At 36.1% G+C, this 23,110-nt stretch overlaps 1 protein-coding gene and 1 non-coding gene across 2 annotated transcripts; one reads left to right on the plus strand and one right to left on the minus strand.

The window, feature by feature from the left end:
• Positions 1-4,384: 4,384 nt before the first annotated feature.
• LOC108332498 (uncharacterized) lies at positions 4,385-21,012 on the minus strand. Its single transcript, XM_017567789.2, has 8 exons — positions 20,623-21,012; positions 20,369-20,421; positions 19,279-19,338; positions 19,102-19,179; positions 6,485-6,614; positions 6,206-6,258; positions 5,045-5,230; positions 4,385-4,695 (listed from the first exon to the last, which is right to left on the minus strand). The coding sequence occupies exons 1-8, from the start codon at positions 20,933-20,935 to the stop codon at positions 4,558-4,560; spliced, it is 1,011 nt and encodes a 336-aa protein (XP_017423278.1). The 5' UTR covers positions 20,936-21,012; the 3' UTR covers positions 4,385-4,557.
• Positions 21,013-22,003: 991 nt separating this feature from the next.
• On the plus strand, positions 22,004-22,106 carry LOC128194853 (U6 spliceosomal RNA). The gene has a single exon (XR_008246302.1). It is a non-coding gene; the product is annotated as a U6 spliceosomal RNA (small nuclear RNA).
• Positions 22,107-23,110: the final 1,004 nt, after the last annotated feature.

Here is a 23,110-nt window from a genome sequence, read left to right on the forward strand (position 1 = left end):
GGGACTATCCATAATTACTAAGATTTCTGTCCACCAAATAATTTTTTTTTCTTCTTTTATATTTGGGTTCAGAGTAGCTATTCCTTCTAAATGGAAAATTTTGGAAAAAAAAAACAATGAAGGAATTTAAGTTCAATTAACATTTCTATAATCACTTTTAAGAGAAAATAAGGAACATAACTTCTCCCATGTATTTTTTTTAACCTTTTCAAAATTAAAAGATATAAGTTAATTTTAGTTTATAAAAAATTCAATTCATTTTACCGTTTTACTTTTCTATTTATGACAAATTATTATAAAACTCTCCATTTGAGTAATGTTTTTGAGTTTAAAAGATTTACTTTTTAGATAAAAAAATATATTTGTTATTTTATTTCTATGATTTAAAACTTTTATTTAAGATTCTAGCATCTTAAACTTTATGTACTAACATACTTCAATAAAAACAGTCTTATAAATTATGACTTATGACCACTACAATAGAATTAGGAATTAATATTATTTTGATATGCGATCATTGCCATTAGTGTATATGCTAAAACATTGTATCATTTATTTTTGCAGTATTCTTTAATTTAATTTATCTCGTGTTTTGGATAATAATTTTTATCTTACTTACCATCCCAAGAAGGCAACTAGGTTGGACTTTCTATCATAGCTTTGGAAGAATTTTTGTCATTATATAGATGCTATATATTGATTTTGCTGATCAAAAGAGATAGTTTACTATGTTGATTGAGTGTGTAGCTCAAGTATCATTCAAGTATTTACGTCGTCGGATACTATTCCTTCAAGACTACTACTTAGGTTGTTAAATTGTAGCCATCTTCTTAGGACGATGAGATTTAAATAGGTGTGTAAATTTGTTTACATTAGGATCACATTGAGATAACTACGGTTTCATTATTATTCTCATTTTCAAAACAAAAGTTTACTTTTATTCATACTTTTATATGTAATAGAAATTTTTTTCTCTTATCCTTATTTATATCAACGAATGATATATTCACTGATGTAAAACGGTTTTTTAATACTGGTTAAAAAAACTTTTCTATATTGATTTTAGAATAGATATAAAACAAATAATATAGAAAGTTTTCATTTTTCTATAAGGATTCAACAACTGATATAAAAAGTTTTTTTCTCTATACCAGTTAAGGTCATAATTGGTATAACATAAAAATCTTTTTTTGTTTTCTTTCTTCTCTTCACCTATGAACGAACATTCAAATGTATCTGTTGTCATCACCGACATTCGACACTTCTACAACAACACACAAAGGTTCACAATAAAATCAGTCTCCTTTTGGAACTAGCAATCCATAAAATTAACCAAAAATGACATGGATTCCTTTAGGAACTTGTTCGAACTTGAATATGGAGACAAAGATTTACTCATATGACACTACAAGAAAAGTGTGACTTATCTACCGATATTTAGATACATATTTGAATCCATAGGTAATGTAGGTATTGCATACAAATTTTACCTATGAATATTTAAAATTGAGTTACATATGAATTTTTTTGTAAGTAACGAGAAAAATATTTTTTATTGATTTTCTGTATGAATATTTGGTGCCTTAGGGCGGGAACATTTGGAAAGAACGAGATTTGTAGGTAATGGTATCATATTTGTATGTAAGTAAAAAAAATTTACCTACTGATTTTACATACAGATTTAAATATAATTAATTATTTAAAATAAAAACAAAGGGTTATTTACACGCTACCTGACTTGAAATTTTCATTGCCATGCTCCCTCAAACCCTTACATCTCCATCACTCACTTGAAAATCTCTCTCTCACTCGAAAATCACTTAGTCACACTCTTAATTCTTGTTTCTTCGTAGAAAAGAAATCATTGCCGATTCGATGTTCAAAACCCTTGCCGAGCTCCAAACAAGGTCAAAATCCTAGCCAACACCTCAACCACTCACAGTTCCACAGCTCACACTTCCATCGCTCGTGCCTCCTCTGCCTTACCCAACCCCTTGTTGAGCTCAGTGTAGGTTGCTTGACTCGTGAAAACTCACATCGTTGTCGCTGCATGAAAGAGTTTTCCAGATTTAGGTGCTAAAATGAAATATGATGGGCTTTGTGTGTGAGAAATTTGCTTCTTAAGAGTCCCTTATTGAACTTCACTTTCTACACCAATTATAGGTTTAACTGATATAAAACAACTTGTAATTTATTACAACTTTGTCACCGTATCATTTTTTATATCAGTTCTTGGTCCAACTGATATAGAAGATTCTACATTATTTAAAAATTGTTACCGCCTGATGTTGTATACCTAGTGGATTAGAACTAGTATAATACATTGTTGTAAAAAAGTATATTTTGCATTAATAATTCGTACATTGTTTTGATTATCTCTTTACTGAAATATTAAGTACATAATCTTTTTATAAAAATAAAAATTACAACAAAAGACATTTTATCAAATATTTAATGTTTAAAAAATATATATTTTATTTCTTTCCATGTCAGATATAAAAAAAATATAATTATATAAATATAAAATAAAAATTAAATAAAGATTAAATAATTATAAAAAAGTTAAAAATTATTAAAGGCATCTTAGAAATAAATTACTGAACTAAAAATTAAAGAAAATTTAATATAAGTTTTTTGGATTACCTGATTAATGTGTTTTAAAACAAGAACATGTAGGAGAATGAGAATAAAGATATTCATCCTGTCCCCATAAATATTACCTATATCAATATTCAATTAATACGAAAAAAATTCGTGAGATAAATATCACAAACGCGAATTCATTTGTCTTTCCTATATATCAATTGTAGTACTGAATTACTTTATTTCTTTTTCAAAGTACATCTAAGGAAGGATATCATTTGCATATGTTTACCACGATATCATTTGTTTCGAAAGACTCTTAATTAAGTAATTTGGAAGTAAAATGCATTCTGCATTGCGAAAAATCAAGAATTATTCTTCTTAAAAAATTGTTCAATTTGAAAATAACATTTTTCACTTTCACGTTGCTCGAGTAAGCTGATTTTTGGATTATTTGGAATAATTTTTCTGGAATTTTCATAATATAATTCTCAAAACAGAAATTTTAGAACATTCTGGAATAAGCTTTTCAAAACAACATTTGAAAAGAACTTTCCAAAACAACATTTATGAAACACTTTCCGAAACAAGTTTATTAGAAATAGCTTTTGAAAATAAGTTTTTCAGAATACCAAAAATGCATTCTAGAATGAACTTTTTTTCCACAATGCATTATCTCTCTTCTTCTTCCTCTGTAATAGCAATGGTGCAGATGCAGTGAGAAAGGGTATTTTAATTTTTTTTTTCTGTTCATATTTGGTGCAATTAGTAACTATGAAGTACAGGAAGAAAATCCTTATTATTTTGTCCAATAAGTGATGTATAGTCCATCTTTGATTGTTGGAACCAATTGCTTTCTGCACTCAATCAAATATGTGGAATGTCAAAAGTGACCTTATGAATTTTTTAATATAAACCTAATCCTCTTCTTCTATTGTTGGATCAAGAGAGAATGGTTGGCGCAATATGCGAAAGGCTGAAACGGACACTGTACCTAGTTGGTGAGAAGAGGTGCAATTGATGGGGTGCACGAAGCAATTGCTCCCCTTCATGAAAACATCATTCCACAATAATTCTGAATTATACAACCAAAAATTCTAATTTTAAGTTCCGAAATGTAACATTTACAAGTTGTTTCCAAAACACCAATATGTAAAATGTAATTATATTTTCAAATAGCACAATTCAAAATATATTTTTAGACTGTAGAATTCAAAATATACTTTTAAATCAAAAAATACATTTTAAAGTTATACCATATAAAAATATAATTATGACTTTCTAATTATATAATTTAAAATATATTTCAAGATTATATAATTCATAATACATTTCAAAATCCAAGAAATATATTTCATATTATAATCATAAAATGAATTACAAGGATAATTTGGACTATTCCATACTTCATATAAGTGTTGGAATAAATTATGGGGTTCCAGGAAAAAGAAGTCTTTTTGGATAGTGTTTTCCTCCACTTCCATAAATCCCCCCTGCACCTCTCTCTCTCTCTCTCTCTCTCTCTCTATATATATATATATATATGTATATATATATATATATGTATATATATATATATATATGTATATATATATATATATATGTATATATATATATATATATATAATATTTTTGCCATTTTCGGATTGACAATGTGAAATAACTTTTTAATTGTGTAATTCAAAAATTAAAAATAACTTTTATTATGTAATTCGAAAACTATTCCTTTCCTTAACATCTTTTTCATATTGTCTTTATTCTCTTAAAATTCTCAGTTAGCCCAAATATTATGGAATGCCATGAATTCTTTAAAACATTTAGTCCCCGTGTAGCATTATTTTCTTTTTAATAATATCTCAGAAATCATGCGTATGATTACTACTGATAAACTTTGAATTAGTTTGAAAAAGGTTTGATTACCAAAATATTTTGTCATTAGCTATGGAGAGGTAAGATAAAATGGAAGAAGCCAGCTCACAAAGGTCTCCAATTCTTCACACTTTGGCTCAGAGGAGAAGGGACACTAGCCGACCAAGAGTTCAAATCAGGCAAAGGTCCTGTTAGTGCCATAAAATTTGCACCATTTTCCTTTGGCATTCTCTTCCAACTTACCTGATAAATTCAAAACACAAACTATAAACATCTTAAAAGATTATCTTAAATATTTGAATTCCAAAATATCAATTTTGACACTCCACAAAATTGATAGAGACAACCACATAAAGAATTAACATCACTCTCTACTCAGAACTTTAAAACAATTAATGGATCTTTACTACTTTCTCATTTTTATCCAATGTGGGACTTAGACTCATATTTAGAATTCTAACTACACAAAACTTCAGGAGTCACTATAAAGATATCTTTTAGCTTCACAGCACAGAAAGCACTGGTGTTGTGTAATGCATGAAATAATGAAGAAACAACAACAAAACAATGAGATCAGAAACAGAAGAATTACTTGTCCCGGAAATGCTTTGGATAGTGCTTTCATAGCTGGATTTGATAACCATGATTTACCACTCCACAAAGTTTCAGGATGAGTACTTTCATCTCTGGCACTTGGCCCACCACCAACACCACCACAATTTACCATGAAGCGACCATTGGCCATCAATCTCTCTTCCAATTGCAACCATGTATTAACCTGATGAATGCATTAAAATCTCTGAAACATAATGCTAAAATTACTTGAGACAGTAAAATTTCAATTTTTATCATTCTGTCCTTCTTTATCATGAAAAAGAACAAGTTAACAGATTAAGCAGATCAATGTATGAATTTACTAATATATAATTAAGAAAATTTCAATCTTAATCACTTGTTTTACAATGGTTTAATGATTCATTTCTGCTTTCTAATTCCATATCATCAGTTTAACAGGAATTTCGTTTTAAGTTTACAGATTGTACGTTTCCATAATACTCCATTATATTCTTTGATAACTACTAACCATCCCACAATGATCACAGTTTTAGCCTTCTAAAAGTTTCCAAACTATTTTCCCATGAAACATTAATGCTTTTTCCTCAAATTAATTATTTTATCTCAGTCAAATTAATGATTTATTGAAAAAATGAGGCCATTTTAGAAAAAATTGTTTCACTAAGAGATATACTTGTTGTTCTTCATATGTATGAAATAACCTTAAAGTGCAGTCATTGTAGGCCTGAGAGAGTATCTAGCCTCCATACACTATTTCTACATATTGTACAGAGATTTTATGAGCCTAACATGGCTTAGACTTTCACCTTAACTTTGGATTTCGATTTTTTGGCAAGTTCTTCACATGATCATGCACTTTAAAAACTTCATGAGAACGTTTTGCGTGGTTGTGTGAAAACTTCAAAAATTATCCAAATTCCATTAACTCTCCTCTTCTTGTGTCATAGAAATGCAAAATCCAAAACATACTGTAAATTTGGGCAATAAATGAGATAATGGCAGGACTAAGTAAAAATATTCAAAAGGATACCAATTCAGTTTTATACTTTTCATTTTCGGAAGCTTAAATTTGACACTACTATTGCAGAAAGAGCAAGGTACACGAGCTGTTATTTGACAAAGAAGAGCTTCAGAATCACCTAGAACATGCATATCTATGTGGAGGAAAACTGCATACCTCTTGTAGCTGAGGCAAAACTTTTCCATCTGCGAACAAGTCAACTACAATGCCTGATAATTGAACAAATATAAGTTAGCCAATAATTATAAAATAGTATCCCCTTCAAAAAAATGAGGAAACAAGAGATATCATAAATTGAGCTGAATTGTTGAAATATTGCAAGTGGATGAGAACACAAACAAGGTGCAGAGTTTCTTTACTAAGAAGTATAGGTAGAAAATAAAAGTAGTATGAGAAGCTAGATAAACTAGGCAATATGCAATGTGAATGACTCACCAGCATATCTTTCGTGAAAATCCTTTGAGGGAACGAAGACATCACCAACATGAATATTTAAAACTCCACCATCTTCTGTTGTCTTCTCCAAATCAGATAAGCCAAAATAATCTCTCACTTTATCAATCAACTATAATATTTGGGTTTTGAAGAAAAAAAAGGGGGTTAGAATGCATGCATCAGGGATCAAAATCAATTAGTGAATATGATTGTAGGATAATAAGGAACGAAATTTAATAAAAAACGTTGATCATAAAAGGTTTAAATAGAAAAGACATTTTTCACCTAGAGTGTACTGAGATCTAGTAAGACTTCCTTTTAACATAAATATAAAAGAAATAATAAACATTAATGTCAAAACCGTGATTAGAGTGGTATTAATTGGCATAGTGTATTTTAGGAAGTCTTTTATTTAAATGTGCTGTATTTTTGTAACTGGGTGCTGCCGTTAATAGGCTATTTATGTTTGATTGATCCCGTAATGTTAGGGATTTGTCCAGTAGAATTAGCAGCCCATATTTCCTAAAATATGCTGCTGACTTATGTATACAAATAGAGGTTAACAACCTCATAAGAAATAATAAGAAAGAATTCTATCCTAAATTTGAGATGGTATCAGAGCTCCCGATTCTTGGGAGTCTCTGACCGTGTTATTTATTCTAAATCGCAGCCTTTATTGCTGCTTGACCTTTAACCTAAACTGCACCAGCCTTTATTGCTGTGCCACCGTCAAGCCTTCATTGCTTATCATGAGTGCACCTAGTCATGGCTGAAGTGGTGAACCTGGAAACTGGGGACAGAATCCAGACGGCTGGAGAACTGCAAAATATCCATTCCGCTTATAGGTTAGATGGAAAAAACTACCTCAAATGGTCTCAAATTATTAGGACCATACTGAAAGGGAAAGGGAAGATCAGTCACCTGACTGGTAATGCACCGGATGAGATGGATCCCAAATTCAAGTCATGGGATGAAGAAGACTCCATGATCATGGCGTGGCTGTGGAATTCAATGTTTCCAGAAATCAGTGATACCTGCATGTTCCTAAAATCAGCAAGGGAAATCTGGGAGGCAGTAGAACAAACTTACTCTAAGGCCAAGGATGCTGCTCAAATTTATGATGTAAAGGTGAAAACCGTGGCTGCCAAACAGGGAGGTAAATCTGTAACGGAATATGCCAATCAACTTAAGTCCCTATGGATGGAATTGGATCACTATCGGGTTATAAAAGCAAAGTGTTTAGAAGACTCAGCAATTCTAAAAGAGTTTATTGAACAAGATAGGGTCTATGATTTTTTGGTGGGTTTAAATCCTGAATATGAGCAGGTCCGAATTCAAATCTTGGGAAAGGAGAAAGTCCCAGGGCTAAATGAAGTGGTAGCCATTATTCGGAGTGAAGAAAGCAGAAGAGGGCTGATGCTTGAAACCTCAACCACCGAAAGCTCTGCAATGATAGCTGAAGGAGGAACAAGTATGGTTGCCAACCAGAAGAAAAACTGGGGTCTGAGTATGGAGAAGAGACATGAGGAGATTTGGTGTACCCATTGTAACAAGCCACGCCACACAAAGGAAAAGTGCTGGAAATTACATGGAAAGCCCCCAAGCCGAGAATGGGGGCTGAAAGATGGGAGGACCTCAAGCAAAGAATGGGGCCGAAAGGAGAAGATGGGAAAACCTCAGGCAGAGAATGGGGATGGAAGGGAGGCCCACAGAAAAAAGGAGGAGGGCAAACATATATTGCTAATGGACAAGGTGCAGAATCTGTCCAGTTGAATCATGAAGAGATAGAACAGGTAAGATCCATCCTCAGTAAATTGGAGAAGCCTACAGGTACGTGCTCCTTGACATATTCTGGTAAGGTTCCATTACAGTTTGGACTTAATGTTTCAGATACACCATTTACACATTACTGGATATTAGACTCTGGAGCCACTGACCATATGACCCCACTACCTAAATACTTCTCCACATATTCCCCATGTCCCAGTAACAAGAAAATTTCCACAGCAGATGGAACCCTCATAACTGCAGCCGGACAAGGAGAAGTCCAAATAAGCCCATCCATAACCTTAAAAAATGTCCTTCATGTCCCTAAATTATCCACCAACCTAATTTCTATACAAAAACTCACTAAGGATCTTGCATGTAATGTTGTTTTTTATAGCAACACTTGTATATTGCAGGACAAGAACTCGGGGAGGACGATTGGACATGCTAGAGAATGGAATGGCCTATACTACATGGAGGATCCTAATCTGCCTACCAAGAGTCTTATTTCTAAATCCACCATGACCAATAAAGAGAAGGTTCAACTTTATCATTGCTGTTTAGGACATCCGTCATTTCGAGTTGTGAAAGTACTCTTTCCTTCCTTGTTTAAAAATTTAAGTGTGGAGAGTCTTCATTGTGAGGTGTGTGAGTTAGCAAAACATAAACGTGTACCGTTTCCCATGAGCAATAAGATGAGTCCTTTCCCATTTTCTCTTGTTCATACTGATGTATGGGGTCCTGCTTATGTTCCTAATATTTCCGGTGCTAAATGGTTTTTAACATTCATTGATGATTGTACCCGGGTGACTAGGGTTTTTTTATTGAAACAAAAATCTGAAGTTAGCTCTGTGTTTGTCCAGTTTGTCTCTATGATTAAAAATCAATTTGGGGTCAGTATCAAAAGAATGAGGTCTGATAATGCCAAGGACTACTTTAATCTTGTACTAAACTCTTTTTGCCAAAAGGAAGGGATAATCCATGAGTCCTCATGTGTGAACACACCTCAACAGAATGGGATTGCAGAAAGGAAAAATGGTCACCTTTTAGATCAAACTAGAGCTTTACTTTTTCAAAATCATGTTCCTAAAAGATTTTGGGGGGAAGCCCTTCTTACCGCCACTTATCTAATCAATAGACTACCTACTAGGGTTTTAAACTCAAAAAGTCCCATGGAAGTTCTATCCTCATTCTACCCACACCTTGACCCTACAAATAAACTCCAACCTAGAATATTTGGGTGTGTATCCTTTGTACATGGTCATAGTAATGAAAGGGGAAAATTGGATCCTAGAGCTGTCAAATGTGTTTTCTTAGGATACTCTACCACTCAAAAAGGGTACAGATGTTTTCAACCCGGTTCAAAACGATTCTATGTGTCCAGAGATGTCACCTTCAATGAACAAGAGAGCTATTTCAAACAGCCTCATCTTCAGGGGGAGAATGTTAGAGAGGAAGATGAGACTCTCATGTTCCCAAACATGACGTTTGGGCCTGAAACTGAAACTGGGACAAATGGCAGCATTGTTGTTGAACCCGTGAGATCTGCACCTGATGGTGGTGGCAAATTTGGAAAGGTATACTCAAGGAGAGAAAAGGCCATTCTGGAATCTAGCAATGTCCAAGAATCCAACCCACCATCACTACATGAGGTAACACCTTCAAATCCTATAAATTTTGATAATTCTAATGAGTTTGTTTCTGAAAATCTAGAAGCACAGGTGGACCAAACCCTTGATCTACCCATTGCCCTTAGAAAGGGAACTAGAACTTGCACCCAACAGCCACTTTACCCACTATCAAATTTCGTATCCTTTGAAAAATTCTCACCTACCCATAAAACCTTTCTCACTAACCTCAACTCCACACACACACCTTCCTCTGTATCTGAAGCATTGTCTGACAGGAAATGGAAAAATGCCATGGATGTGGAAATGGAGGCGTTAAACAAGAATAGGACCTGGGAACTTGTCACCCTACCTCCTGGAAAAAAACCAGTGGGATGTAAGTGGGTATATGCAATAAAGTATAGGGCTGATGGGACAATTGAACGGTACAAGGCAAGGTTGGTGGCCAAAGGCTTCACTCAAACCTATGGAGTTGATTACTTGGAGACATTTGCCCCGGTTGCTAAGATGAACACGGTCAGAGTATTATTATCACTAGCAGCAAATAATGATTGGGATCTGCAACAGTTTGATGTGAAGAATGCATTTTTACATGGAGACCTTGAAGAAGAAATATACATGGAGTTGCCCCCTGGTTACAAGGAACAGGTTGCTGCTGGAACTGTTTGCAAATTAAGAAAGGCTCTATATGGGCTGAAACAATCTCCAAGAGCATGGTTTGGAAGATTTACCAAAGTAATGACAGGTCTAGGCTACAAACAGAGCCAAGGGGATCACACATTATTTATCAAACATTCAGCTTCAGGGGGAGTAACAATTCTATTAGTGTATGTAGATGATATTATAGTGAGTGGGAACGACAAAAGGGAACAACAAGTGTTAACCGAATGTCTTGCCAAGGAATTTGAAATCAAGACACTAGGAAGGCTTAAATATTTTTTGGGAATTGAAGTGGCTCATTCTAAGAAAGGAATCTTCATATCTCAACAAAAATATATTACAGACTTGCTTAGAGAAACAGGGAAGACAGGCTGTAGACCAGCGAGTACTCCAGTTGATCCAAATATAAAATTGGGAAGTATGGAGGATGATATTGCTGTGGACAAGGAAATGTATCAAAGACTTGTGGGCAGACTTATTTACTTATCGCACACTAGACCAGACATTGCGTTTGCTGTAAGTCTAGTCAGCCAGTTTATGCACCAACCAAAGGAAGCACATCTACAAGCTGCTCTTAGAATTGTCCAGTACTTGAAAGGAACCGCTGGAAGAGGGATTTTGTTCAAACAGAACAAGAGTGTAAGCCTTGAAGCATATACGGATGCAGACTATGCTGGGTCAGTGGTAGATAGGAGATTGATAATGCTAAATTATACCATATTTTAAGCATCATTTTAGTGGCAAAATCAACTCCTTTCTAACTTATAACTTGCTTAATCCTCTTGTTTTGTCTTGTTTTCTATATATTTGTGTTTTTGGCTACTTTGATGTACTTTCATCAATAATCCCTTATTTTGTAGCTAAAAATGAGCTTGGAAGAATCTCCAACAAATTATAGAACTGGACCAAGAAGTTAGCACGGAGAAACGCTCGCCACACATGCAGGACACTCGCACAATCAGGACGTTCGTCCAAGATTCAGAACGTTCGTCCAAAAGAGAAGAGAGAACGCTCGCTAGAGAAGTGGACGTTCGTCCAGAAACAAGCGGACGCTCGTCCTCCATGCAGAGCGGACGCTCGTCCAAATGCGAGAGGGAGAGGGCGCTCGTCCCAGGCAGAGGGCGCTCGTCCAAGAGAGCGGACGTTCGTCCAGGAGGACGCTCGTCCGAGGACGCTCGTCCCAGAAGCGGGCGCTCGTCCAAGAGAGGGGGACGCTCGTCCAGAGGCAACAGGCGCTCGTCCAAGAAGCAGACGCTCGTCCAGCCAGGCAGAGGACGTTCGTCCAGAACGCTCGTCCAGAGGATAGGACGCTCGTCCAGCCAGACACGAGGGACGCTCGTCCATGCAGAAGAAACGAGAGGACGCTCGTCCATGCAAGAGGACGCTCGTCCATGCAGGAGGACGTTCGTCCAGCAGAAGTGGACGTTCGTCCACTTTCAGCGTCCAGAGAGTTTCACGCCCGGGCGTGAGAAATGGGGCGCCCGGGCGCGACTTTTCGCCAGACTTGAATATTTCCAGTGAGTCTCGCGCCCGGGCGTGAGAAAATGGGGCGCCCGGGCGCGACTTTTACTGATGTGGCAGACAGCTTATTTAACCCAGAAACGCGAAGGGTTTGACGTCTTTGGTCATTTGGAGGCGCGATTTCATTGAGAGGAGAGCTTGGAGGGCTGCTAGGGTTCGTGGGAACACTCCCTTCTTCCTCTTGGGTTCTTCATCTTCTTCCATGGTCATCTTGTAAGCTTTAGGGTTCTCCATGGAAATGGAGAACCAAACCCATCTTGTTGGGATTAGTTGTAGCCTTTGAATTCTTGTGTAATTGTTGAATGATTTGATTATATATATGCCTTTTCTATCAATTGCTAGTATTCTTGTTTCCAATCTTAAAGCTTGCATGTAATGGGAACGTTCATGACTTGATTTTGGGGTTTTATGGATTATGGGAACGTAAGATGAAACCCGGAACTGAAATAGGAGTCCTTGTGGGTCATTGATTCTAGGAATGGAAGATGATTCACATGTTGTCTTAGATCCCAGCTCTTTAATGCGGGTTTTGCTTGTTAGATTGCCAAAGAATTGGGATTTGATTAGGAAAACCTAGGCTCTTTCACCTAAGGAATTAGGGCTAGAGTGTTTTAGTGGATTGACTTTAGTAAATTGATAGAGAGGAGATAAAATTGGTTATACACAAGAGTGCATTGGTGAAAACTAACCTTAGCAATGTCACTTCATTCCATTTCTAGTCTTTTCCATTTCCAAGTGTCTTCAATACCAAAGTCCAACCTTGTAATTATGTATGAATTTACATTCCTGCACTTGTTCTGTATATTGATGTTATGATATTGAGTCTATGTGAGTTATTGATCGCACAATTCTCTAGTATTACGAGTCTCTTGGGAAAACGATACCCGGTCTTACCGGTTTATTACTTGAACGATTCGGTGCACTTGCCGAAATCGAGCCCAACACGTATTTTTTGAGCTAACAAGTTTTTAGCGCCGTTGCCAGGGATTTGGGGGCTGAACCCGAGTCCCAGCAACGGCTATCAAAGTTAAATTGGGCCTCATCAAGTTTTTGGCGCCGCTGCCGGGGATTCGAACACGAGTCCCGACAGCGCTCATCAAGTTTTTGGCGCCGTTGCCGGGGACTCGTGTCAATACTAGACTTTTGTAAGGTTTCTAACTTATGTAGACTTGATTTTGTATATAGAACTAACTCTTTTGTTGTAAATATATTTTCTGTTTTGTTTGGGCTAATTTGTGGCTTTAGCCTAGTTGTGTCTAAGTGTATGCAGGGAGATGTTCATACAAGGAGGACTGCAGCCTCAAAAGCATCATGAAGACCCTGAGATTGAAGGAATTATAGGACACAAGGAGACACCTATGTTGAGCACTACAAGCTGCCCAAAATTCTCCCTTCATTGAAGATGCTCCAAGTGCTAAGTGAAAGATGAAGAAAGGGAGAAAGAAAAGAGAAAGACTAGTCATCACCACCCTTTGATGAGAGACAAGGAACTCAAGCCTAGCAAGCCAAAGTTGATCAAGAGGATTGAGTATTTGAAGATGTCAAGGTAGTGGAAGGGCTAAAAAGAAGAAATCAAGCTTTGAGAGTTGATTTGGTGGCTAGAAAGTTGTCAAGAAGAGTTGGTGGAAGGAGCACACCAACATCAAAATCTGCACTTCATTGAGTAATCCGTCAAGCTAATGACGTTAAACAAGCGCTTTTGGGAGGCAACCCAATTTTCTTACCCTTTTTTACTTGTGTTTGTGTGATTTTTGTGTTATTTGCATTTTTGGCTTATGTTTTGCATGTTTGTGTTCTTTTGAATTGTTGTGATTTTTGAGTTGTAATGTTGTTTTTGTGGTTTGTATAAGTGTATTAGATTAGTTTTAGCTTGTTTGGTGTGTGAGTGCTTTGAATGAAGGTCTAGAACCAAAAATCACATGGTGAGTGGCCAATATCGCAGAAATCTGCATTATGCAGAAAACTGATATGGCGCCCAAGCGCCCCCTGCTGAGGGGCGCCCGAGCGCGAGCTGCACGAGGGCCATCCTGCACCAACTTGACCGAGTGGCGCCCAAGCGCCCCCTGCTTAGGGGCGCCCGAGCGCGCGATGCACCAGTGGCGCCCAAGCGCCCCCTGCTGAGGGGCGCCCGAGCGCGAGCTGCACCAGGGCCGCCCAGCACCAAAAATTCTGGTTCTGCACTTTTCGTTTTTTCTTGATTTATGATGAGTTTCCCATTCTTTTGCACTCATTCACACACTCCCTTTGATGTGTTTTTTTTTACCTTTTTGTGTTGTTGTACCTTTGGGAAGCTTAATTCTAAGACTTCCCTATTTGTTCTTGTACTTTTGTCTTTGTTTGTTTTGGATTTCTTTGTCTTGTTTCTTTGCTTTCTTTTGCATTTTTCTTTTAGTATGTTTTATGGATTCTTCTCTCCAGTTGTTGACTATGGAATACTAATTTTGCTTTGAGCTTTCTTGTTACAGGATAAGATCTTCCTTAGGAATTAAAGAGTTTAAGACCACCAGTGGCCAACCTTTGAGGCATGCGTGAGTTGAGCACCATATGAAATGAAGCTTTTGCTGCTCGTGTAGCATGGCCTGGGGGCCAGGCCCCTACTGATGGGGGAGGTGGAGCAGTTGCGGAGTATAAGCTACTGAAGGAGGAAGATGTTGCAGATGAAAGTGAAGCTAGTGTCCTACACTGCTGGAGTTGCAAAGAGTCCATCTAATTCGGTTTTTCAGTTTTAATTTTTTGTTTTATCTGCTTTCAGTATTTGTGATTTGGATTTCTTTTTGACTTGCCTTGTGGATAGTTCTTGTGCAATTGGTCTGGTGATTTGAGTGAATCATTTTCTATGCTTGAATTGAATACAAATCTGTTGTGCTTGCTCTTTATCCATGAGAATTGTTTCGAAAATCTGATTGAGATTATGTGGTTGATCTTGTTGAGCAGAGATTGTGGTTGCTTGTATATGTTTAGATAGATGCTTGGTTTTAATTGTGATCAATATTCTTGGCATGATGTTTATCAAATTTTGGAACCCTGTGTAAACCTGTGAGATGTTGTGCCTCAGAGTTTATTGATGAATGTTATTACTTTGGAATCACAGTTGATTTTGCCTGAGTTTCTCTATTTGAACTAGTTACTTGCATGTTACAAATGATCAAGGCCATCTTGTTCTTCCACCTCTTCTACATTTTGAGCCTAAAAGCCAATGTATAACCTTTGAACCTTAAAGAAAACTTTCTCATTCCCGAAACCTTAAGCCTATTGAAAAATCTTTAACCTCCTTACCTTGAGTTGAGATGAACATATATGTTAGGATGAGGAGAATGGTTTAAGTTTGGGGGAGTTCTTATCAAAAGGGGAGCATTGAGAAAAACAATAACTTGAGCTAAAAAGAAAGAAAAAGAAGAAAGAAGAAGAAAGACAAAAACATGAATTCAATGAAAAAGAGTTGGGAAATAGGTTGAGAAGTGGGTTATTCAATTTTGGAGAAAAAGAGATACTAAGCTATATCATGAATCAAATTGTTTGTTCTCTTATCTCAAGGTGCTTTGTTGTCCAGAAAAACCAATTTTTCTTCTTAGCCCAGCCACAATACAAGCCAATCAAAGTCCTTGTGATGTAACTTGCTTGTAAATGTGTTTGAAATTGTTGAAACGAAAGGCAAAGTTGATTTGTGTAACATTGTGATATTTGAGAGTTAGACACACATCCTTATACACCATTGTGCTTGAGTGAAACACTTTCCTTGGTGAGGATTGGTTCCATGCACTCATTGAAAGCAACTTGCCATGTTTGTTGATCTATCATTTGCATCTATCTTGTGATTTTGAACTGTTAGCACCATGATTGAAGTTTAGCTTGCTAAGACTATATTGTCTCTTGAATGTGTTTTATAAGTTGAGCAAGCATGATTGATTTTGTTTATTTGATTGAAACTATGCTTGAGTTGCTAGACCATTGTGATTGAATTGTTTGCTAGGAGAAGTACTTTTGCTTGAGGACAAGCAAAGTTGTAAGTTTGGGGGTATTTTGATAATGCTAAATTATACCATATTTTAAGCATCATTTTAGTGGCAAAATCAACTCCTTTCTAACTTATAACTTGCTTAATCCTCTTGTTTTGTCTTGTTTTCTATATATTTGTGTTTTTGGCTACTTTGATGTACTTTCATCAATAATCCCTTATTTTGTAGCTAAAAATGAGCTTGGAAGAATCTCCAACAAATTATAGAACTGGACCAAGAAGTTAGCACGGAGAAACGCTCGCCACACATGCAGGACACTCGCACAATCAGGACGTTCGTCCAAGATTCAGAACGTTCGTCCAAAAGAGAAGAGAGAACGCTCGCTAGAGAAGTGGACGTTCGTCCAGAAACAAGCGGACGCTCGTCCTCCATGCAGAGCGAACGCTCGTCCAAATGCGAGAGGGAGAGGACGCTCGTCCCAGGCAGAGGGCGCTCGTCCAAGAGAGCGGACGTTCGTCCAGGAGGACGCTCGTCCCAGAAGCGGGCGCTGGTCCAAGAGAGGGGGACGCTCGTCCAGAGGCAGCAGGCGCTCGTCCAAGAAGCAGACGCTCGTCCAGCCAGGCAGAAGTGGACGCTCGTCCAGCCAGGCAGAGGACGTTCGTCCAGAACGCTCGTCCAGAGGATAGGACGCTCGTCCAGCCAGACACGAGGGACGCTCGTCCATGCAGAAGAAACGAGAGGACGCTCGTCCATGCAGGAGGACGTTCGTCCAGCAGAAGTGGACGTTCGTCCACTTTCAGCGTCCAGAGAGTTTCACGCCCGGGCGTGAGAAATGGGGCGCCCGGGCGCGACTTTTCGCCAGACTTGAATATTTCCAGTGAGTCTCGCGCCCGGGCGTGAGAAAATGGGGCGCCCGGGCGCGACTTTTACTGATGTGGCAGACAGCTTATTTAACCCAGAAACGCGAAGGGTTTGACGTCTTTGGTCATTTGGAGGCGCGATTTCATTGAGAGGAGAGCTTGGAGGGCTGCTAGGGTTCGTGGGAACACTCCCTTCTTCCTCTTGGGTTCTTCATCTTCTTCCATGGTCATCTTGTAAGCTTTAGGGTTCTCCATGGAAATGGAGAACCAAACCCATCTTGTTGGGATTAGTTGTAGCCTTTGAATTCTTGTGTAATTGTTGAATGATTTGATTATATATATGCCTTTTCTATCAATTGCTAGTATTCTTGTTTCCAATCTTAAAGCTTGCATGTAATGGGAACGTTCATGACTTGATTTTGGGGTTTTATGGATTATGGGAACGTAAGATGAAACCCGGAACTGAAATAGGAGTCCTTGTGGGTCATTGATTCTAGGAATGGAAGATGATTCACATGTTGTCTTAGATCCCAGCTCTTTAATGCGGGTTTTGCTTGTTAGATTGCCAAGGAATTGGGATTTGATTAGGAAAACCTAGGCTCTTTCACCTAAGGAATTAGGGCTAGAGTGTTTTAGTGGATTGACTTTAGTAAATTGATAGAGAGGAGATAAAATTGGTTATACACAAGAGTGCATTGGTGAAAACTAACCTTAGCAATGTCACTTCATTCCATTTCTAGTCTTTTCCATTTCCAAGTGTCTTCAATACCAAAGTCCAACCTTGTAATTATGTATGAATTTACATTCCTGCACTTGTTCTGTATATTGATGTTATGATATTGAGTCTATGTGAGTTATTGATCGCACAATTCTCTAGTATTACTAGTCTCTTGGGAAAACGATACCCGGTCTTACCGGTTTATTACTTGAACGATTCGGTGCACTTGCCGAAATCGAGCCCAACACGTATTTTTTGAGCTAACAAGTTTTTAGCGCCGTTGCCAGGGATTTGGGGGCTGAACCCGAGTCCCAGCAACGGCTATCAAAGTTAAATTGGGCCTCATCAGAGATCAACCACAGGATACTGCACCTTCCTTGGTGGAAACTTGGTGACTTGGAAGAGTAAAAAACAGAGTGTAGTGGCTAGATCAAGTGCTGAAGCCGAATTTCGAGCAATGGCCCACGGAATATGTGAACTTTTATGGCTGAAGATTATATTGGAAGACTTGAAGATAAAGTGGGATGAACCTATGAGGCTATATTGTGACAATAAATCTGCAATTAGCATAGCCCATAACCCGGTGTAGCATGATAGAACCAAACATATTGAAGTTGATAGACACTTTATAAAGGAAAAGCTAGACAGTGGCATGATTTGCACACCATATGTATCTACTCAGAACCAACTTGCAGACATACTCACCAAGGGACTGAATTGCATTAACTTTGAAGGAATTGTCTCCAAGCTGGGAATGGAAAATACCTATTCACCAGCTTGAGGGGGAGTGTCAAAACCGTGATTAGAGTGGTATTAATTGGCATAGTGTATTTTAGGAAGTCTTTTATTTAAATGTGCTGTAATTTTGTAACTGATGGGTGCTGCCGTTAATAGGCTATTTATGTTTGATTGATCCCGTAATGTTAGGGATTTGTCCAGTAGAATTAGCAGCCCATATTTCCTAAAATATGCTGCTGACTTATGTATACAAATAGAGGTTAACAACCTCATAAGAAATAATAAGAAAGAATTCTATCCTAAATTTGAGAATTAACAGACAAGGAGAGGACAATATCATAGATTTTTGGTATCCTCAAAAATATACCATAAGATCCTAGACAGTAGTTCAATTCTTATTTATTGTTCTTATAAATATAAGCAATGCTTATTTTTTTCATGCCTACAAATATCAGTAATCTGATAGCTGAGTGCAAATACATAAGCATTTCACTCAAACTCTGGCTATTTTTTTCTTAGCACTTTTTTCAAGACAGAATCAGAGGCCTATTCATTGAATTATGATTATTGTTTCTGCAATATACAAGTAGAAATGGGATGTTGGTTATTTCGTTTAAGTTATCACTGACTACGATGTTTCAATTTTGATAATCAAGTTTCAGTAGAAATTGTAGTTTCATAGAATTCTACAATGTCAATAGCTCTGGATCACTGAAGTATAGATATAAATTTAATACAGAAATAAATAACCAAAGGGGTAATATATTACAATTTGATCAATCTCCCAGCCATCAAGTTGCAGTGAAGGCCATAAGTCAAGCATCAGATGAGCTGCAGTTCCACCACCCTGCAGGATATAAAAGCAGTATGAGATTACTTACAAGTTCACTGATATTTAGAAATTCCCAGAGTATAATATGTGCCTTCTTAAAATTAAATGAATTACCAAACCTAAGATAGCAATGGGACCTTTCGGAACAATAGCTGGCAAGCTCGCGAATTCATCCTGTTTAATACAACAAATTCAGTAACCCCTGGCATGAACAATTGATCAAACAATGTGCACATAAATGCAAAAAGTACAATGCAGATACATAGCATACAAGTAACAAAGTCAGCAATGTTATAACTTATGCACCTGGATTCACCTTAACACTCAAAGAATATGACAACCGAAGATAAATCTGAAAATGATTACACAGTTACTTTCAAGCGCGGTGGCACCCCACATAGAACATTCATATTGACCCTAAAGTAATGTTACTAGATCTATAGTTTAATAGTTTGACTAAATATTCAGTCACATTGCGTAGCATTATTCACAAGCAAGGAATAAATAAAATTGTATATAACACTACAGAACTCAATGATCATATGATGGCACCAGTTGCTCAGCATGAGAAATGATTGAATTTCATTTTTGATAGGTTTCACTCGACAACAAATGCAAGATCAGAGGCCATGATTGATCTTGACATAGCATTAAAAATGCTTCACCAGTTTCTTGCATCAAATAACAAATTAGACAAACTTTTGCTATTAAATATGACAGGCTTGATCCAGAGACTAGTTTAACACCTTCTTGAACCCTACTCTTCTATTATCAGAAGCTTATACAGCAATGTCAACAAGTTTTCTCAAATTCAAAACTCCTAGGGAGTAAAGTTAGTAGTTTTTATTTAAAATATATCAAATCCAAATCAATACGATGAGCTGAACAAAGGAAAATTATATAAAAACCAGTATTAGTTTTCAACCTCGTGAATATGTCTATAAACTGCAAGCAAAATATGAACACAACTACACAACATTCTACAATCAATATGAGCGTGAATTTGATGTATGAATCACACAATAAGGGGGAGGAGTGTTTTTAACATCATTTCAAACTTTGACACTAAGCAACCCAAACATCATTACTTTGTAAAAAAGAAGTTTTACTTTAACAGAACATACACCACCCATTACCGTTTGGACGTATGTCTCAAACACACACGCATACAACAAAACAAGCAATGTCAAGGTAGCATACATACCCAATAAGAACATGTCCATTTTGACCCATGGTAAAGAACACTGTGAACACTGTCTGCAACAAAAGAAACAAATTCTGACACGTCAATTACCCTTGGCACACTGCTGAAGGAGACTGATAAAAAACAAGAAATAATAAAAACATTTATAAGGAAATGCAAAACGGAATTTGAATACTTTTCAGACCCAGATGATCCATGAAGTAAAGTTTGAACTTTTAAAAGGAATTCAGACGGAGAGAAGGTGAGAGGAGTACAAGATGAATCAAGGAGTAACATTCTAGCCTTTGGGGTGTCCACTATGAGTATGTCATTGTAATCAGTTTTGATAGAGGAGACTAGTTGAATGTTCTCTTCTTCACCGGGTTGTACTTGTTGTTGAGCAGCAACAGAAAATGAGAAGTGTGAATTGGATTTTGAATGATGGGTTGAGAGGAGAAGAGAGGGTTTTGGTGTTGGGATGAGAGAGTGAGTTGCAGCAATGGAGAAAGCAAAAGACTTGAACTTGATGTCTATGCTCAAATGGGAAGGAGGCAGCAAATTGGTCAAGGACAATGCATACCCTCTCATTGTATTCTCTTGGTTCAGTCCCAAACAAAGGGATAAATGAACTCAAAACTCCACCACCTTATCCAAATTCCAAATTCTTCTTTGCATTTTTCACCTTTATTGTTTGATTTCACTCATTGTTATCTTATTTGAAGGTCTCTACAATTATATTATTTTTAATTATTCAAAATTTAATCACCGTAATTATTATATAATTAATAAAATAGAAATATATTGTTTAGCTTAACTTCATCGTGTATGATTAAGTTGAACAAAATACTGAGATTTAGTGCGTTTCAATTATTTTTCTTTTGAAAATACCATTTTAAAATTTTTAAAAGCTTTTTGAGTAGTTATTGTTTCCAAAAATGTTCACTTAAATGATATATGCGATGGAATCTAAACTTAAGTTGTTATTAATTTATTTGTACTTTTAGTTTTATTCTATAAGTGATTTTAATTTCCCTAATTTTACATTTTCTCTTTAATTTTTTTATTTCTCAGTGCATATAAAATTCAAGAAAATATATAAATATTAAAAATTAATTTTAATTTTTGAAATAATAATAATAATAAGAATGAGGTTAAATAGTTTTTTTTTTCTTGGACATTTTTTCAATATAATTTCAATATTTAAAAAAAAGTTAATTTAGTTTTAATTTTACTTAAAATGAATGGACTTGGTATTTTACGTTAAATTAATTTTCACTCTTCGCAGTAAATAAACCTTCAGCTTTTATGTCGGTTTTAATTTTAAGTAACATATTATTTACGATTATATTACTGTCTAATTTATTATTATAGGTAGATTAAAACCATAGTAATAAACCATCTTAAAATCATATTTTTACAATAAGAAGTAATATCAATTATATTATTATTATTAACTATTAATTTTTCACCTTTTTACATTACACAATCTTAGTACTTCCTCTTACTTCGAAGAGTGTCTTTCCCACTAGGTGAAAGTTCTTTTCTCCTCTTACTTCAGTCCCTGGGAGCAGCAAGTAATGCATCGGTGCGAATCCCACATCGGTAGGGTACAAAGTTTTCAAGTAGTTTATATTTACAGAGCTCCAACCATGGCTTGTCCCTTCGGGGACATCCGATAAAATTGGAACGATACAGAGAAGATTAGCATGGCCCCTGCGCAAGGATGACACGCACAAATCGAGAAATGGTCCAAATTTTTTTTTTATTTTAAATTTTCAACCCGTTCTACCACCTTTTTTAATTGATTGTTCACTCTTCTGATGATTGCACAAGAGATAACCTAAATTGCTCTCTAGAAGTAGTACTATGACGGATGTGACAAGATATATTATTAGTTTACGATATTAGAGTTAAACTACATTTTAGTTTGCTGAATTTTGGTTCCAAACCATAAATGTTGTAACTTAAGTGTTCATCATATTAGTGGCTACTGTGTTCATGATCATGTGCTGCAATGTCACGATTGAACACAAGCTTTTTGAGATGCATGGAACTTGTTTGCTGCCCAAAATGCTTCTGTTTCCACATTTGCATAGTGCGAAATGATAAAGGTTAAACTTCTTCTGGAATTCATTGATGAAGAAGAATTTTAACTTCTTTTCTTAGATTTTTATCTTCAATATTGAAAGTAAAACTTGAATCTTTGTTTATTTATATGGTTTCCAGTGTATGGTGATTACTGTTACCATTTTTGTTGTTACGAGTTCATCTTGAAAACATAAGGAAGGTAAACAAGAAATAAGAGATAATAGAAACTTGAAAAGAATTTTTATTATCTGAAAGAATATGATACACAAGCTTTGGATGAAAGCTTATTTATACACAGAGCAACAAGAACACAGGTTAACAGAGCTGTGTAAATCAGAAAAGACAGAAAAACAGAATTACGAATGATTACTTTCATTATTAAACAATAATCTAACGCTGTATAAATACATAATATTACAAATGATTACTTTTATTTTTTCGTTCTTTTATACGATATTGTGAACCATCCTAAATTAATATTTTTATTTAAAATAATATAATTCATCAAATGTATTTTCTTATTTGTTGTGAAATATTCTTTTTCAAATATTTTTAAATATTAAAATTAAAAACTTTTTGAATGAACTTTCCAGAATACTCGTTTTCCAGCTTCGCACAATTCACAGTATCTATAATCCAATGGGTTTAGCCACCAAATTTGAATTTTGTCACTAA

This window comes from Vigna angularis, chromosome 11, assembly GCF_016808095.1.
Source record: "Vigna angularis cultivar LongXiaoDou No.4 chromosome 11, ASM1680809v1, whole genome shotgun sequence".
Classification (NCBI taxonomy): domain Eukaryota; kingdom Viridiplantae; phylum Streptophyta; class Magnoliopsida; order Fabales; family Fabaceae; genus Vigna; species Vigna angularis.